At 36.4% G+C, this 19,882-nt stretch overlaps 2 protein-coding genes and 1 long non-coding RNA gene across 3 annotated transcripts; 2 read left to right on the plus strand and 1 right to left on the minus strand.

Annotated features, from left to right (window-relative positions):
• The first annotated feature begins 2,199 nt into the window (after window positions 1–2,199).
• LOC147283246 (putative serine/threonine-protein kinase PBL7) lies at window positions 2,200–5,100 on the plus strand. Its single transcript, XM_086247678.1, has 6 exons — window positions 2,200–2,920; window positions 3,001–3,258; window positions 3,339–3,511; window positions 3,647–3,726; window positions 3,866–4,013; window positions 4,499–5,100. The coding sequence occupies exons 1-6, from the start codon at window positions 2,359–2,361 to the stop codon at window positions 4,850–4,852; spliced, it is 1,575 nt and encodes a 524-aa protein (XP_086103804.1). The 5' UTR covers window positions 2,200–2,358; the 3' UTR covers window positions 4,853–5,100.
• Window positions 5,101–6,556: 1,456 nt separating this feature from the next.
• Window positions 6,557–6,814, minus strand: LOC147283247 (polcalcin Bet v 4-like). The gene has a single exon (XM_086249039.1). The coding sequence runs from the start codon at window positions 6,812–6,814 to the stop codon at window positions 6,557–6,559; it is 258 nt and encodes an 85-aa protein (XP_086105165.1).
• A 7,603-nt stretch (window positions 6,815–14,417) lies between these two features.
• Window positions 14,418–15,387, plus strand: LOC147283248 (uncharacterized). Its single transcript, XR_015122880.1, has 3 exons — window positions 14,418–14,625; window positions 14,702–14,761; window positions 14,974–15,387. It is a non-coding gene; the product is annotated as an uncharacterized LOC147283248 (long non-coding RNA).
• The last annotated feature ends 4,495 nt before the right edge of the window (window positions 15,388–19,882 follow it).

The raw sequence follows: 19,882 nt of genomic DNA on the forward strand, positions 1-19,882 counted from the left end.
TCTTTTGGCGAACCGGTTTGCATTCCGAATTGATATTCAACCTGTGGACGATTACATCTGACGATATGTCTAGCATGTCATCGTAAGACTAGGCAAACACTTCCGCATTTGCGCGGAGGAAATCAAATATGGCAAGTCGTTGAGCATCCGAGAGGTGAAGCAGAGTTTCTGACATAAGCCTGGCACTTTTGTTGGATGATTAGCCAGGGGCATACTCTCGAAGCCAGGAAACGAGCAATCTATGTTCCGCCAGCAAGGGTGATTGTCGATGTCGGCCTAAGTGACTTGAGGGGGACGAGCTGGAGAACGAACCTCGATATCATCTAGGGTCGCCCTCGTGTTATTGCCGGTCTAAACGCTCATCTTTTGCCGAACTTGAAGGCACTCTAGTTCAGCGGTCTGTTCTGCTTGTGTGGTCAGAAGTTCATTTTTCTGCCTGAGAAGTTCGTTCTCAGCAGTAAGTTGTCCTTGATTTACTCTTCTCGAGAGTCTATTCATAGCTCTAATCTCGTTTAGCTCTTCCAGGGGGATTCCTCTCTTGACAGGTGTATTGAGATTCATTGATAGTCTTGGATCCTCATTTGATTCTTCTCCATTGGAAGGAGAACTATGAAAGATACTCATATCGCTAAAGATGATGAACAAAAATCGTTGGGAGAAGGAATAACCTGGTGATCAAGGTGATGAACACAAAGGTTTTTAATATTCTTCCCACAGACGACACCAATCTATTGATGCAAATTTTCGTAAGAGAGATGTAACAACTTAAAGATGGATGATCTGATTGATTGGAAGCCTTGCTGGATGATGATTAGGATGATGACTTGGATGATCAAGAATTGTTGGATTGTTGATTGAAGCTGATGAGATCTTTCTGCATGAGCACAAGATCGAAGGAGAAGGACCGGTGTGGTACCAGCCAAATACACTCCGATGATGAAGTCAATGATATGTATTTATTGGTGTTTGAGGAAGAACAAGTAAGAACAAAAAAAGAACAAGGTATGAACTTTGGAGAATATAAAGAACAAGGTAAGATCTTCTAGGTTATTCTCAGCTAGTTGTGTATGTTTGAAAGGGTTTTTGTAAGCAATTTGTGAACCCCTTCCTTTGTGCACATAAGTGAGCTCTTATAGGCAAAGAAAGTTGTGAGGCTTAAGTTACATGCATGTGGATGAGCGGATGAGAAGAGGTTACGCATTCGGTCAGGAACAGTAGCATGCACAACTACCCACCACCTTTGCATTCAATGCAAGTATGGAAAATCAAGTAGAATGCCCTAATAGTCATGGTTGTGAGCTGAGATGTCTTATATGTCAGAAAGTCATGTCAAGTGCACTTGAGTATGGCAGTTCATCTCAACTTGATCTTCTAAAATGGCGGTGGAATCTGAGCCGATCCGAACACATATGTCTCCCCAGGTGTAGGTGTGCAACCTATGTATGATCGGATCAGAAATAAATGGGTCGGGCTGAGCCGTCAAGTAGATAGTGTAGTGATCCTTCCAAGTATAAACCAGTTGTGATTGAATTTGGAAAAGATGATCACCAGATGCCGAGCCGAACTGAAATGTCTAAGAAAAGATGAACACTCAAGTTCTTAGAAGATCCCAATGTCAGATCGGTTCGAATCGGATCCGGATGACCCGAGGTAAGATCTGATTCGAACTGCACAATGTTGGTGTTGCTAAGCTGACATGATGATGTGGAAGGTTGAGTCTGACCAAGTTGACCGTTGAAAAGTCATAACAAAATAAGACCTGACCAGCCACGTGTTTGATCTATGTTTGGCAGTTAAATTCATATGAATTATCCACAAACACAGCCCAAATAAATAAGGGGTACCCTTGTGGATTCTGGACCTGTAGAAAGAATTTATTTGCCCTCTCGGATCATCAACTCACGCTTCCTCACCCTCTGTCCTCTCCCCTTAAAATAATGCCATTGTTTTTTAAATTTTTTTTGGTTGAATAAAGAAATGCCATTTTAGGCTTTTTAGCTAAAAGCAAGCGACCCCATAACCATAACAGCCACTCTTTTCTTTGTTTCGTTCACCTGGCAATATTTTGAGGACCACACCCTTCCGACCTTCTCTTTCATTTCACTTACTCCCACTCTAATCCAACCTTTCTTTAATCCAAACAACCCAACCCATGGCTGCATTTATATATACATAACTTACAAACACGCCCCATCTCTCTCTCTCTCTCTCTCTCTCTCTCATTGAGAAATTCTCTCCCACCCTGCAAGCAAAGCAGCTTTCACTTTAATTTTTCTCTCTCTTCCCGTCTCTGCTTTTCTTTGCCTTTCTCTCTCCTGGTTTTTGTGCTTTCTCTCACTCATTGAGATCTGCTTCAAAATGGGGCTGTCCCAAGGCACTTTTACCAACTCTAGAGAGCCACCCAAAGCTCCTCTATACTCTTCCTCCTCGGTAGTTGAAGATCACTACTGTGACTATAATGAACGCAGAATCAAAACCATTTTAAAGAAAATGTTTCGGGAGCTTGGCTTGGTCTGTTTTCTTCCTCCTCTCCAAAGGAGGAGCAATCAGAGCCAAATTGACCACAATAACCATAACAACAACGACAACAACATCAATTTAGAGCACAACAAGGCATGGTTGCTAGCAGAGTCAGGTGGGTGTGGAGCAGAGTTGACAAATGCTGATCCACAATCAGTTCACTCCTCTTTCAGGTTCAGTTTCTGCTCTCAAGTTGAGCTTGAGTCTTTGAACATGAGCTCTTCCGCTGCTGCAACTGTTTTGATGGTGAATCTGGACAATGGGTTGTGTGAGTCTAAGGCTAAAGAATTGAAATGGAGGAGATTGGAGTCACTAGAGAGGAGCATATCCCCAATGGCCAACACTTTGATCAGGTTCAGCTATGCGGAAATTCTTGCTGCTACGCGTAATTTCTCAAAAGGTAATTAAATGCGTTCGTCTTGTTTGAATCAAAGTTTGATCTTTTATATGAAATTGTAATCGATTTTGTTGTTTGGATAGGCAGAGTTTTGGGGAGAGGAGCATTGAGCTGTGTCTTTAGAGGTAGAGTTGGGATTTTGAGGACTGCTGTGGCAATTAAGCAATTGGACAAGGAAGATAAGGAGTCTGCAAAGGCATTTTGTAGAGAGTTGATGATATCTAGCTCTCTTCACAACCCAAATGTAACACCTCTTGTTGGGTTTTGCATAGATCCAGAGGAGGGCTTGTTTTTGGTTTATAAGTACGTCTCTGGGGGAAGCTTAGAGCGCCATTTGCACGGTAACTTTTTCTCGGTCTTTTGAACGGTATTTGATTTGAATTTGGTGAATTTGAGTGATTTACTACATACCCATTTGCAGAGAAAAAGAGGGGAGTGAAGGGCTCTGCAACACTTCCTTGGTCTGTGAGGCACAAGGTTGCAATTGGAATTGCAGAGGCAATTGCATATTTACATAATGGAACCGAAAGATGTGTTGTTCACAGAGATATCAAACCCTCAAACATTCTCCTTTCTTCGAAGAAAAAACCCAAGGTAAATGGAGAATTTTCTTACGGATTTTATTCTGGTTTGAGTGTTATGCGTGAAATAGGTTTCATAGCTCTCACTCTATACATTATACAAGTCATTTTTTATTTATTGAATGTATAATATTGCTACTGATTGCAGTTATGCGATTTTGGATTAGCCACCTGGACTTCTGCTCCTTCCATCCCTTTCCTTTGCAAAACTGTCAAAGGAACATTTGGGTATGATCTCAAGGATTTTTTTTTTTTTTGGTAAAGCAAGGAAACTTATGATGAGCGGAAAGAACTAGAAAGAAACATTTTTTCCTGTTGCGTGTTCCATAAGGACGATTTTTATTTTACATTAACACAATATGTGCAGTTACTTGGCACCTGAGTATTTCCAGCATGGCAAAATATCCGATAAAACTGATGTTTATGCTTTTGGAGTTGTCTTGCTGGAATTGATAACGGGTAGGAAGCCAATTGAAGCAAGAAGGCCGCAAGGAGAGGAAAACTTGGCTCTATGGGTAGGTGAATCTTACTATCTTCTTTTTTTGCCTTTTGTTTTGACCATGTAATGGTTAATATTGATGGGCCCCTTGTTGCTTCTCATGATAAAAATAGTTTCTTTTAATAGTTTATTCTTGATGATAGCCAGATTACTACAAAACATTCATTTATTCAATCAGGCCAAATACACAATTGGTGGACACTTTTCTTAGCGAGAGCGTTAAGACCAGAACACTTTCTGAAAGCAAGATTTTTTGGACCATGGAAGTCATCAAAACTTTTCTTTCATGTCTAATTAAAAGTGAATAGATGAACAGTGGTCTTTTTTCTTTGACTGAGATGAACAGTATGTATGGTGTATATTATTGGATGATGCATAATTTGTCTCATGAATAGATTTTGGAATTGCTTGCTATTACTGGGTTGTTGATTTTTTTTTTTTTTATTGGATAAACATACAAAACAAATCAATTACAAATGTCTCACTTCCATTGTTCATCAGGCAAAACCCCTCTTGCATAAAGGAAAAGGAGCTATTGAAGAGTTGCTTGATCCACGGCTAAAATGCACTTTGAGAAATTCAAATCAAATAGCACGGATGATTGAAGCTGCAGCTGCCTGCGTAACCAGTGAAGAATCTCGGAGGCCAAGCATTGGTGAGATAATTGCAATACTTAAAGGTGAAGAAGAACCTATTTTCTCCAAGAGGAAGAGGTCCAGTTTTTTGGGAAATGGGCTGGTTATTGATTGTTATTCTCAATTACAACAAACAAATAGTGAGATGAAGAGTCACCTGGCTTTGGCTATGCTAGGAGTTTCTGAGTTTGAGGATGATGATCACATTTATGGTCGTTGAAACTTGAAACATGATACAATCATACCCTAATTAGATTTATTTTTGGTTGTTTGAACTTTTTACAGAGTGCTAGAAATGAGAACTGGAAAGAATGTTAAAATTGTAGATAGGAATAGCCTTATAGGAGTCTGATGAACAAATGTGCATGTACATATCTTCCATTACCTGTCCCCATTCTATTAGGGAAGAGTGTAATAGATTTTCATTCAAGTTTAAAGTCTGTTCCATGGAAGGAAGCATATGGAGCTTCTTCTTGTCAGTTGGTTTCTATAGCTCACATTTGCTTGCGAGATTGCAAGAAAATTAGCCTGAAAATATAGGCATATTGCTAAGGAATTTGTGGAGCTTCAGGATACCAAAGGTGCAGGAAATATTTAGGGAGTTCAATCATAAATTAATAATGGTTTTAGACTTTTTGCAATTCCTAGGTTCATTAGAATCTGAATAAGTTTTAAGGATTAATCTTCATTATTTTCCTATGTTAAATGTGGTACTTGGATCTATTTAAGGGGAGGGTTTGTGCCTGGATGCAAGTGTAATTCAGATAGATATTTGAGATTTGAGCTGTGAATCCAAGAAAGAGTTGAGTTCTGTCTTTTCTTTTAAGTGTGCTTCTCTTTCAAGAGTTTGTTATTGTTCTTTATTGGTGTTAATTTCTTGGAAAATTCAAGAAAGATGCTTCTGTGGCATGCCCAGGATTCGGGGTGCGACAGTACCCCTTAAAGTAAGCCTATGTGCCCCCGCACATGACCAAATTAGATAAAAAAATCAATTGTAGTTGATGATTCGGATCAAACTGGGATATAACTGACATTTTGTGGACTATTTTTATTTTTATACAAAATTTAGTTAAGGAGTAAATTGAGATTCAAACAAAAATTTATAAATCATTGCTGCAATTGAGCCAAAATTTAAATAAAGGGGATGGAGTCATTATGGGATTTGACAGAACACTAAAAATCAAGCGAACAAGGAAGCGAGACAGGGTTGAGGTCAATGTGTATGAATAGGGATGGGCAGTTTGAAACAGTGGGTCCTACCAATCTATTCACACAAATTTTCTTTATAGGGAGTTTGATTTGTTGTACGGATTTTTTAAAATTTGTTCTATCACTCAGACTGCAATGCTGCATCATTTGAGTTAAATATGATTATATAATTTATATGCAAGTATGTAACAAAAGTTGCTAACAGGGCCAACAATATGTCATATAAAAAAAATTAACAGTTTCTGCAGATAAGCTTGAAAGTTCTTGGAGAACTATTCTCCCCCATTGTCAGATCTCAAAATCTTAACATTTATACCACAATAAGTATATTGTATTAATGACACGTGGATAATCGAATAGCAACTGCTCCAAGTCCAATATATAATGGTTGACTTGTGCCTTTCATTTGCGGCAAATATCAAATTCATGTGGTCAATTTCATGTAAGCTGTAGATGGCATAGGTCACCAATATTAATTTGAGAAAAGAACACATAAGTTGGCAGAGGTACACTTAAATTAAAGGTACCATGTGGATGATATGCGAAATTAGAAAACAAGAAGCTAACAGTTTAACTACCAAAGCGTTGGTATTCTGTGAGAACTCAAAATGAACCCAAACAATTAGTACATGTCCCATAGGCATGGAATGAACCACATAAACACACACCCAAAAGACAATGCCATAAATTGAGAAACAAGTTGAAGAAAGTGTAATTAAAATATCTTAGCGAGATCCTTCATTAAACCACGGTTAGCACGAGCAAAATCTATATACTCTTGGAATGAAATGCAGCCATCACCGTCGGTGTCAATCTCAGCCATCATGTGTTGCACTTCATCCAATGTAATGCAGCCGAGGGTTTTCAATGCATCCCCTAGCTCTGACGCGGAAATTTTGCCATCGCCATTGGTGTCAAATCGCTTGAAAATGCGCTCGTGCTCAGCCTTTGCTTTGGCATCTTCTTCAGACATTGTTTATATTAATGTGGTTGTTATACTGAATTTTTTTTTATCTATGTTGAGTTTTGGTTTTGCGATGTATCAATGTGAGATTTCAGAGAGCTGAAGATGTTTACTTGTGAGAAATGAATGTGAGAGTGAGAGTTAAAGATTTGGTTTTTAAAGAGATGGTTTTGTAAAAGAGTAAGGTGATCCTTCAAAGTAGGGGTTTCAGCATGAGTCTCGGATTGCCTAAAGACTGAAACTCCCAAGTCCCAACAGTTTTAACCTTAATTAAGGTAAAAGAAATTTTCTAACATCACATGTTGAATGGCTTGCAATTAGTTTAGGATGTGATGTTGATGCGTATTATGTCCACCACTATTGCATTCCACGCGCCAAATGGATGAGACGATGTTGCCTTGTCATTCAAATCAATTCTATATGAAAAGTTTGGAAATTAATGTTGGAATTATGATATTTTAAGTATTGAATATTTAAATTAATTATGGAAATATTTATTTGCTTAAATATCATAATTCTATCTGAATGGAAAATGGAAAACGTAAGTGGAAAGGAATTAAATATTGGGTTTTATATAGTAATAGGCCCAACATTGATTTGTTTTATAAAGTCATCTTCTAGTAAGCCACTGGTATACGTTCAATTAAAATTGAACAGACACAAGATTTCAAAAAGAAACACTAATTGAATTAAAACAGTCATGGCGATGAACAGATGTGCATGTTGCCCCATTCAATGGAATGTGTCTCTTGGCCATTTAATTCAATCAAAACCCTTCCAAAAGGCACTTTGCATCTATAAATATAGTAGTCTTTAAATCTTTTAGAAATAGAAAAATTACTAAGAAAAACTTGCATTCATTCAAGCATAGTCTTCCATTACCAAAGAAAGAGTTCTTTGCATATTTGGGTTCGCAGAACCTTATAGTTTGAAGTGCTACTACTGCAAGGAGGAAGTCGTTGTATCCTGGGAAGCAAGCGCCGATTGACCATAGCATGGTAGGGCGGGCGTAAATCGTCTTAACGTCATAGTGTTGAACACTAGACTCGACTTCAAAGGTTTTTCTAAACTTCCTTTAGTGTCTAATTCTCTGTATTTTTTTTAAATCTCTTTGTTTTGAATATAGCAATTTATACCTATAGTTTCCAACAATCTTAAGACGATTTTCATGTGTAATTTGCTATATTGTTTCTACTTTTAATTTTTTTTTATTGATAATTATCTATTCATTCAATAACTGATTTGACTTTGTCAATTTTGGTGGCTTTGATTTTTGTTCAATTAAGAGCTGCTTTGTTTAGTAGTTTACGTTTTGATAGATATATTTTAAAATATATACATACTGTTTATTATTCCTATTTATATCATCTTTTTATTTACATATGCTAGTGAGTTTGTTCTTAGATCTTTATTAGTTTTTGATCTTGCCATATTTACGTCTTTTGTGCTTTACCTTTTTTACTGTTGCTTTGACATTAAAGAATTCATTTTGTCTATTTCTTTCCATACATTTTATCTGTGTTTTTGTTTTTTGTTCTGGTTGTGTATTTTGTCTTTCGTTGAAAGTCAGTTTCATTATTTTTCTTTTATTTTGCTGTTATATATATCTGCTTATTTAAAGAGTTTTCATACTTCAAAGGAAAAAATGAGTTCCTCAAGTACTGAGAATATGAATACCATGGCTAGACTTGTGACAGATACAGTCCCTTTGTCATCTGCTATTCCTATGGCATATGCTCCTGTGTTGCCGCAATTTTCTCACCATGGGGAGAAACCTGGAAAGTTCAATGGAACTGATTTCAAGATGTGGCAGCAGAAAATGTTGTTTTATTTAACAACAATGAACTTGGTCAAATTCTTGAAGGAAGATGCTCCTGCTCCTGGAACTTCCAAAGAATCTATGGTTGATGTTGATGTCTGCCACCATGCTGATTTTAATTATCTGCAAGAATTATATCCTCAATGGGTTGGACGATGCACTCTACAATGTGTATAGTCCAATGAAAACAGCCAAGGCGTTGTGGGAATCTTTGGACAAGAAATACAAGACCGAAGATGCTGGAATGAAGAAATTCATTGTGGGTCGTTTTCTTGACTACAAGATGGTGGACTCCAAAAGCGTGATCAGTCAAGTCCAAGAGTTCCAACTTATTTTGCATGAAATTGATGCAGAGGATATGGTACTTCCTGAGTCATTTCAAGTGGCTACTGTAATTGAGAAATTACCGCCATCCTGGAAGGATTTCAAGAACTACCTTAAGCACAAGCGCAAAGAGATGGGGCTTGAGGATCTAATCATGCGATTGAGGATTGAGGAAGAATATCGTCACTCTGATAAGCGAGGATCTTCCATGGAGGCTAAGGCACACATAGTACGTGGAGAATAGGCCAAATAATAGCAAAAAGAGATTTTGAGGAAGGCACACGTCAAGGAAATTCCAAGAAGGCCAAGGAGTTCAATGGCAAGTGCTTTAATTGCAATAAGACTGGCCACCGTGCAAAGGACTGTAGGAGTGGCAAGAGTCAAAGCAAGAGTCAAGGCAAGAGTCATGGCAAGAAGAAAGGCAAGGGAAATGAGGCAAACATAACTGAGGAAGATAAGCTCTCCAATGATATATCTGATATCAATCTTTTTGCGGTCGTCTCTGAAGTTAATTTGGTGGGAAATATTATAGAATGGTGGGTGGACAATGGGGCTATTCGTCATGTGTGTGCTGATAGGAAAATGTTCTCCACTTATCATGGGCTTGATGGAGAACAACTGTTCACGGGAAACTCCTCCACCTCAAAGGTTGAAGGCCAAGGGAAAGTGGTTCTGAAGATGACATCTGGCAAGGAGGTTACTCCCAACAATGTGCTCCATGTTCCTGACATCCGAAAGAACTTGGTTTCTGGATCTCTATTGAGCAAGAATGGTTTCAAGTTGGTATTTGAGTCTGAAAAGTTTGTACTTACTAAGAATGGGATGTATGTGGGAAAAGGGTACCTGAATGATGGTCTGTTTAAATTGAATGTAATGACTGTTGTACCAAAAGTTAATAATAATAACACAGTTAGTTCTGCTTATATGCTTGGGTCATCTAATGTTTGGCATGGTAGATTAGGTCATGTTAATTTTGATATATTACGTAAATTAACTAACATGGATCTGATTCCTAAGTTTTACATTGATTCTAATACTAAGTGTGAAACTTGTGTTGAAGCAAAGCTAACTAGAACATCGTTCCATTCTATTGAGAGAACTACTGAACCTCTGGATTTAATTCACAGTGATATTTGTGATTTAAAATTTATACATGCAAACTAGGGGTGGGAAAAAGTATTTTACACTACAAGAAAAACTGTAATAGACATCACTTCTTTAATATCAGTTTTTCCATTAACCGATATTGTAGAGTTTTAGATATCAGTTAATTTTTTAGATGATATCTAAACTCATTAACATATCACCAATTTTTGTTTCTGATATCTAAATTTTGCAATTTTGATTAAGAATTTTTTAAAATCGATATGTAAGCCACACCATCTGATATCTATACTTCACCTAAAAAAACCACGGAGAATTTTTTCCCCAACTTAAAAATTTTGGCTAATTAGGTTCCCAACCCCAGTCACGATATCCTTCACAAAACACACACATTCCCATCGCGCTCCGCAGACATCTCCTTCTCTCTCACCCTCGCTCATACTCACTCGGTCCGTCTCTCTCACTCGATCCTTCTCTCTCGTTCTCATTCTCAGTCGGCCCCCAAATCTGTATCTCCCCATCCTCTCTCTTTCTCTGCCCTTCGCTCGTTGAAATCGACGATGAACAAATTCAACATTGGAACGGCGATCCGCCTTCTCCGACGAGTTGCGACACCGACCACCCAAGATATCATCGTCCTCTCGACACTGATCGTCTTGGTTTCTTCCTTGAGTCTGGAAAGTCAATCATGAAGGAGAATCTATCCAACCCCTTCGCTAGCGATCTGAGTTTTCTAGCAGCTTCGAGGTGTCCGTGTCTGTTTTTGAGGGAGAATCTATCCAACCCCTTCGCTAGCGACCTGAGTTTGGCTCCTCATCTGTCCAGCCTCCTCTTTCCGGCTCTTGAGTCTTGAGTCTTCACTCACACTCAAGTCTGCCTATATCGCATGAATATTATTCATCTTCGTTGGGTATGTATAACCTTTACAAAGCCATTTCTTTGTTTTTTTTTTGGCCATGTTTACAAAGCTATTTAAAGCTAATTAATGCTAATTTATTTTCTTCCTTCTCTGCCATTTTTCTTCATATCAATCATCTTTTTTTGAATTCATAGATAATTCCTTTAGCTTTAGATTTTTAGTCCCATGGCTGAAGCTAAATTAGATAGAAAGAATATCATTGAAAAGTATGTATTTGCCGCAGAAAGATAGCAGTGCAGTTAAAGAGGCACTTGATCAGCTAAGTGAAGTTGGTTGGGCCAAGAAATGGAGTTCTCAGCCATATGTCTCACGGCGTACGGTCAGTCTCCATCACAAATGTGAAGTTCTGGGAAACTGCTACCCAAAAATTAGCCACATCTACAAACTCATGCATACATGTACTTGAATGATAATGATCTGTTCAATGTATTGAATTATTGTTTATACATTTGCTTGGTTGGAAAATAGATAGGTTGACTCGTTCAAGTTTCAACATTTATGCACCAGACTTCTCTTAGGGAGCTGACAACTCTTGGAATTAAAAATGCAGAAACCCTTGCAGTTCCCAGTGTCAGAAATGATGTAAGTATTTGTAACACTGGTTATTTATTTGTGCTACTTGCATTCAGAATGAGCCAAAATTATATGCAAAAACTTTCTTGGATGTTCTTACTTTTACATACAGCTTCTTAACCTTTAGGCTCTTTTGTGCAAGTTTGTTTTGCAAATCGTCAACACTACATTTATATATCTATTTCCTTTTTTTATGGTTTCAACTTCTATGAAGACAAATCTCACATCAGCAAACCCTTAATCCAAACTACTTAGATAAAAGATGTCCAGACCAATTTTGAGTTAAAATTGTCAGCATCCTATTGTGAATTTCTCTACCTTTTTGTCTTCTTATCTTTCTTTAATCTTTAGTGAATCTGAATTGTTATAAACTGACTGGAAAGACAAGGCACATCACATTTAAAATTGGATGCGGCTCTTTCTATATGCATTTTTCAGGCATTGATTTCAAACTACTTTTTGTAATATTAATATCTCTCAGTGATACAGGCCGCTTTTCTATTCACCGTGGTGGGGACAACAGGATTCTTAGGTCTTCTTGCTGGCCAACTTCCTGGGGTAAATTTGATTATATCTCCTTTTCTCTGTAAGTCCACATATAAATTATACAACAACTATCTTAGACAGTGTGATTGGGAGGGGTTGTTTGTGTTCCTATATGTGTGTAATGATAATTTTCTTTTCAATTTTTACTGTTTTTTTCTGTACCAGTGTATAGTTGAGGTAGTGTTTTTCTTCATCTATTGACATGAAATCATGCCTTTTGCTACTTGTACGTAACTATATGAATGTTTTCATGCAAACATCCTTTCTCTGATCTCGATGAATATATAGGAACCTGGTCTTTGAATTATATTGTTACAGTGTATCACTACCTGCATCAGATTATTAGTTTTCTCTCTTGCATCTTGTGTAAAAGTGGAGGAATTTTCTCAGTACCTTGCTGGTGCATTTGATCATACATTGTGCATGAATTCGAAAGGTCTGGCTATATAAGAGGGGATGAGGAATCCAATTATTATGTAAGCTAGCCCTTTTTTTTTTTTTTTTTTTTAATTTATAAGGACCTATGTCAGGCAAATTTTATTGCAGCGAACTAGGAGAAAGCATTTTGGGGTCAAGCACGAATAATCTATAGTGACTTTCATTTGATTCTTGATAGTTAAAGTATGACAAGCAGACCTCTGTCTTGAATGTCACAGATAATAATAGCTGCTTGACATTTTCACTAAACAAAGAAATTGAATGTCACAGATAATTATAGCTACTTGACATTTTTACTAAACAAAGAAATTAACTTATGCACACAACTTAAATTGTAGAAGAAGTTTAAGACAGAAAAAGCAAGGGATTCTGTTTCATCTTTGTATCAGCCTAATCATTTCCCAATATTTGTCAACTGCATTTTTGGGATACAGGCTTGCCTTGAGGTCTTTTGCAATAATATTTTTGTTGAAGTGTTGAACTGTTAGATTCACATATTGAATTAGAGGAATTATAGAATATAGAGAAAAATTTGAATGCCTTACAGAGAAATTTTTTTTGAAAAGATTCTGGTTTTTACTGACATCTTGGGTTCTCACTGTACCAAACTTGAAGGATTGGGGCTTTTTTGTGCCATACTTGATTGGGAGCATCTCTTTAGTTGTTTTGGGTGTGGGAAGCACTGCCCCTGGGTAAGACTAAGTTTTATATGGAATTTAATTTGTATGCCTTGATACTCTTAGTGTTTTAACAGTTTTTCTAATTCTTGCATTAAAAACTAAGCTTTATCTGCACTTGTAGGCTTCTTCAAGCTGCCATATCTGGCTTTTCATCATTCTTCCCAGATTATCAGGAGAGAATAGCTAGACATGAAGCTGCTCATTTTTTAGGTACTTCATTTCATTAAAACACATATCAGATTCTTAATATCAAACTTTCTGACTGATAAATAGCGCCTCGGATTTTGAGTTGCTTACTTGACATACTGATAAAACAATTTTCTCTTTGGATAGTTGCTTATTTGCTGGGCCTCCCCATTCTGGGGTATTCTCTAGATATCGGGAAAGAGCATGTCAATCTCATTGACGAAAGGCTGGAAAAGCTTATATACAGTGGGCAGCTTGATGCAAAGGAGCTAGACAGGTATTTATATGATAGTTATAGCTACTGGAATTATCAATTTGCTTCAGTAATATTTCCTTCTGAAACTGCAACAAATGTACTCCTAGTGCTTTTGAAAATGGTGCATCTTTTCACTGTAAATCCATTAGTCTGTCTCATTGTTTCCTGATAATCTGATTTGGCTTGTGCGCAACCAGTCCATTTGAATATGCCTGTTGCAATGTTTCCACATGACTCTATCATATTCAAATGCAATACATAGTTGCATTTCACTGGAGGAAAATATATCCTTATAAATTGATACATTTGAAGTCTATAATATGTGTGTGGTGGAGAAGAACTAAATTGTAGTAGCCTTTTAGGTTGGCAGTGGTAGCAATGGCTGGACTCGCAGCAGAAGGTCTGAAATATGATAAAGTGATTGGTCAATCTGCTGATCTTTTCACTCTTCAGGTTTATAACTAGTTAAATACCATTTTCCTAAGAGTAATTGTTTTGTGGATAATATGTTATCCCAATTTCAGAGACTTGATTTTAATTTTTCACATATTCTAGATCTCTTTGTCCAAAGAAGCTAATAGATTGATTCTTGTTATTTCAAAATGCAATGATGTATTGTTATTCTCTGTTATGATTTTGGCATATATTGGCATGGATCTGTAGGTTGGATGAGTTGGATTCTTCAATGACTGAGTTGGGTTCCATGACCTGTTTTTTTAAATTTTTTTTGTTCTCATTTGTGTGGTTATGCAGGACTTATTCCCTTGTGCTGTGATCCTCTTTCTTTATTTTTTTATTTTATTTTTTGTATAATAGTAACCTTAAAGAAACTGAAGCAGCATAAAGAGGTTCTTTTCTCCAACTTTTGAAATCCATCTTCCACAATAAGATGATTTACTAAAACATGTTTTATCTTTTGCAGACTGACACTGCTTCTGTCTTGCTAGAAGCCACAATAAGATGATCCTCTCAATAGTGCGTGCTTTTTTAAACATTTGTATGTTATGAAAGTCATAAATTTTATTCATTTTTCCTCTACTTCGTGTTGCAGGCCCTCAGCTTCCCTTACTTGGGCAGTGCTTCAAAAAACATGAGGAACCAACACTCTGCAGTAAGTACCCATTTATATCCCATTTCCCAATAATTTATTCTCTGCTAATTTATTCTCAATTATTTGATCTTTCTTACATTTCTTGGTTATGTTTCATTTGTTTTATGTAAATTTCTTCCATGGTTTTTGATATGTGGATTGGTTCTTTTATAGCATGCAAGTTGGGAAAAATGTTTTATTATAATGTAATTTGCTATGCTATATATTTTCAGTGGTCTAATCCAAAGCACAAGCGAAGCAGTTACACCCAAGCACAAATTGATGAGGTGTGGGTTGAATGGGGACAGTTTGTCATCTCGACTTATATATAGCCATGTCGGTACGTATGAAGTAGGGTACGTTAGCCATTTTGTGGTATTTAGATGGCCAAGCCAATTTTTTGTAAAGGAAGAACAAGTGCATGCAGATTTTAGAACAATGTAGTCAAAGGTTTAGAAAATTGCTGCCATGCCAATATTTTGAAAGTGTAGGCAGCTTTGAATTGGAACAATTGATGGGGTTATGGAATTTAATTTGATCATGGCTGGGACTATTGTTTTTGTGGGATTAATTTGTAATCTTTTTATTTTGTACTTAATTGGAATGTTTGGATGAATGAAATGCATTTTTGTACTTGGAATATTTGAATGGAAGGCAAATTTGAAAATGCACCAATTTTAGGCCACACATTTGTCTACTTGCATATCCATGGCATTTATATGAGGTTTTGCACAAAAAAAAAAATATATATTTCACACCAACCTTACATATCAGATTTTAAGTACCAAACCGATATGTTGTACACCTTTTATATCCGATTTTAAGTACAAAACCGATATGTTATACACCTTTTATATCAGATTTAAAGTACAAAACCGATATAGTATACACTTTTTATATCAGATTTTAAGTACCAAACCGATATGTGATACACCATTTATATCCAATTTTAATTACAAAACCGATATGCTATACTCATTTTATATCTGATTTTTAGTACCAAGACGATATTGAATACATTTTGTATATCGGTTTCAAAATTACTAATGATATCATAAGTATCTTACATATCGGAATGTAGTTTTTAAGGTATCAGAAATCATTAATATCTAATAACAATGATGGTATATCATATCGGATTATCAAACAAATACGATATCTAATATAATATAGACATCAGTGAATAACCGATATGTAATATGGGAGAATAGATATCGGCACGCATTATATCGGTTGGAAACCTAAATAGATATCGGTTTATCACTGATATATATGAAGGTTTTTCTTGCAGTGTTATTTCTTTTATTGATGATTGTACAAGATATTGTCATGTATATTTACTAAGAAGCAAAGATGAGGCGATTGAGATGTTCAAACATTATAAGACTGAAGTTGAGAATCAACTTAGCAGAAAGATCAAAGTATTAAGAAGTGATAGGGGTGGTGAATATGAATCACCTTTTGGTGAGTTTTGTGCTCAACATGGAATTATTCACCAAACTACTGCACCCTATTCACCTCAACAAAACGGTATTGCTGAACGAAAGAACCGTACATTAAAAAAGATGATGAATGCTTTACTAATAAGTTCTAGAGCACCTTAGAACTTGTGGGGGGAAGCACTGCTATCTGCAAATCTTATTCTCAACAAGTTGCCTCATAAGAAGTTAGACAAGACCCCATATGAATTATGGAAAGGTCACTAACCTTCTTACAAATATCTCAAAGTGTGGGGGTGTCTAGCTAAGGTGGCAGTCCCAGAACCTAAAAAGGTTAAGATAGGACCAAAAACCATTGACTGTATCTTTAATGGTTATGCAATTAACAGTGGTGCATATCGTTTCCTTGTACATAAATCTGATATTTCAGATATACATGTGAACACAATTATTGAATCAAGGAATGCATATTTCTTCGAAAATATAAATCCCTTATAAAGAGGCACGAGAAAGAAGTTCTCTTTAAAGAACTTATAATACTATAAATGATAATAACCAAGAAAGCCATCAAGAAAATATAGACCAATGGTCTAGTGGACAAGAACCCAATATTGAACCAAGACATAGCAAGAGAGCAAGAACATCTAAGTCCTTTGGTCCAGATTTTCTAACTTATTTGTTAGAAAATGAGCCTCGTACTTACAAGGAAGCAATGTCTTCACCTGAAGCACCTTTTTGGAAAGAGGCTATTAATTCTGAAATTGATTCCATCTTACAGAATCATACTTGGGAACTGGTGGATCTTCCCCCTGGAAATAAGCCTTTGGGTTATAAGTGGATTTTCAAGAGGAAGATGAAGGCCGATGGAACAATTGATAAATATAAAGCTAGACTTGTTGTGAAAGGATATAAGCAAAAGGAAGGATTAGATTACTTTGACACATACTCACCAGTTACAAGAATAACATCCGGCCATTAGGATGCTAATTGCAATAGCAACATTGCATAATTTAGAAATTCATCAAATGAATGTCAAGACGGCATTTCTAAATGATGAATTAGACGAGGAAATATACATGGAACAACCTGAAGGTTTTGTTATTTCTGGTCAAGAACATAAGGTGTGCAAGCTTGTTAAGTCTTTGTATGGCCTAAAGCAAGCACCAAAACAATGGCATCTAAAATTTGACAAAGCCATGATGTCAAATAACTTTAAGATAAATGAGTGTGACAAATGTGTGTACACTAAAAGCACTGAAGATGGGTTTGTCATTATTTGTCTCTATGTAGATGACATGTTGATTATGGGTAGTAATATTGGTATGATTAAATCAACCAAGAAAATGCTAACTAATAATTTTGACATGAAAGATATGGGTGTTGCAGATGTGATTGTAGGAATTAAAATTTCTAGAACATTTGATAAACTAGTCTTGTCTCAATCACACTACATTGAGAAAGTACTTGATAAGTTTAACAAGTATGATACTAGTCCTGTACAAACACCTTATGACCCAAATATTCATCTTATGAAGAATAATAGTCAAGGTATATCACAAATAGAATACGCTCGTATCATTGGCAGTCTAATGTATCTTATGAATTGCACTAGACCTGATATAGCCTACTCAGTTAACAGATTGAGTAGATATACAAATAATCCTGGAAAGGATCATTGGAAGGCTATAATTAGGGTACTTAAATATCTAAGATACACTAAGAATTTTGGACTACATTATACAAGATATCCAGCCGTACTTGAGGGCTATAGTGATTCAACTAGATATCAGATACTAAAGACTCGAAATCCACAAGTGGATATGTCTTTACGATTGGAGGCGCGGCTGTTTCATGGAGATCCACCAAGCAAACGTGTATTGCTAGATCCACTATGGAATATGAGTTCATAGCCTTGGATAAAGCAGGAGAAGAATCAGAATGGCTTCGGAATTTCTTAGAGGATATTCCATGTTGGCCTAAGCATGTGCCCGCTATATGTACACATTGTGATGGCTAATCAGCGATTGCAAGGGCACAGAATAACATGTATAACGGTAAGTCTCAACATATACGTCGAAGACATAACACTGTGAAGCAACTGCTCTCTAGTGATATCATTACCATTGACTATGTGAAGTCAAGAGATAATTTAGCGGATCCGTTTACGAAAGGTTTGAATAGAGAGCAAGTTTATAGATTATCAAGGGGAATGAGATTGAAGCCCTTGTAAAAGAGAAGCCATAGTGGAAATCCAACGTAGTTGACTGGTGATCCCAAGATTTAGGTTCAAAAAGGACAACTAAATTATGGTATGTTTTGACCTAGCACTGCGGAGATAAAATCTCCTTCCCATTCCTAATAAGAAGAAGCAGTGTTGCCTGCGATGTGATTATAGGCTAAGCTATGCTTTTAATGATTCTATATCTTGGTTTATCCAAGTGGGGTATGGCAAGATATTCCTTATAAGCAGTCACCTATATGAGTGGAAATGTGGCCGTTTCTATGAGAATTTTAAGTAGGGCTGAATTCTCTAAAGCACTCATGAATACCAGGTTTTTGTTCAAGGCCGAAATGAACACAACCGTTAGAACCAAAATATGTCTGGGAGGTTATTGTGTAAGTACTATTGTCTTGGTTTACACCAACGGCTGAACAGTTCAAGACGTTATGTTCACTGATTAGCCAAGTAAATCCGATAGTCCTTCACTAGGGAAGGTTCAAGGCCACAAGCTACCTATCTTGATTCAATAACTTTCCAATAAGTAACTTTTTCTAGTGTCTGCATCCTCATATGCATATATTTGTGCCAATTTTCATTCATGTGGGGGATTGTTGGAATTATGATATTTTAAGTATTGAATATTTAAATTAATTATGGATTTATTTATTTGCTTAAATATCATAATTCTATCTGAATGGAAAATGTAAGTGGAAAGGAATTAAATATTGGGCTTTATATAGTAATAAGCCCAACATTGATTTGTTTTATAAAGTCATCCTCCAGTAAGCCACTGGTATACGTTCAATTAAAATTGAACAGACACAAGGTTTCAAAAAGAAACACTGATTGAATTAAAACAGTCATGGCCATGAACAGATGTGCCTGTTGCCCATTCAATGGAATGTGTCTCTTGGCCATTTAATTCAATCAAAACCTTTCCAAAAGGCACTTTGCATCTATAAATATAGTAGTCTTGAAATCTTTTAGAAATAGAAAAAATTACTAAGAAAAACTTGCATTCATTCAAACATAGTCTTCCATTACCAAAGAAAGAGTTCTTTGCATATTTGGGTTTGCATAACCTTGTAGTTTGAAGTGCTACTACTGCAAGGAGGAAGTCGTTGTATCCTGGGAGGCAAGCGCCAATTGACCATAGCATGGTAGGGCGGGTGTAAATCGTCTTAAGGTCATAGAATTAAACACTAGACTCGACTTCAAAGGTTTTTCTAAACTTCCTTTACTGTCTAATTCTTTGTATTTTTTAAATCTTTTTGTTTTGAATATAGCAATTTATACCTATAGTTTCCAACAATTAATATTTAAAAACCAAAATTTAAAATCAGTTGAATAGGTCGAAATTATAGTCAAATTCATCAAATAAGTTAAGATTAAAGTTGAATAAGAGAATGGTAAATTTTGGTACACTAATGCAGATTGGATTGGGTCAGCCACTAATAGGAGGTACATCATGGTATTTTACTT

Source organism: Dryas octopetala, chromosome 6 (genome assembly GCF_963921425.1).
Source record: "Dryas octopetala chromosome 6, drDryOcto1.1, whole genome shotgun sequence".
NCBI lineage: Eukaryota > Viridiplantae > Streptophyta > Magnoliopsida > Rosales > Rosaceae > Dryas > Dryas octopetala.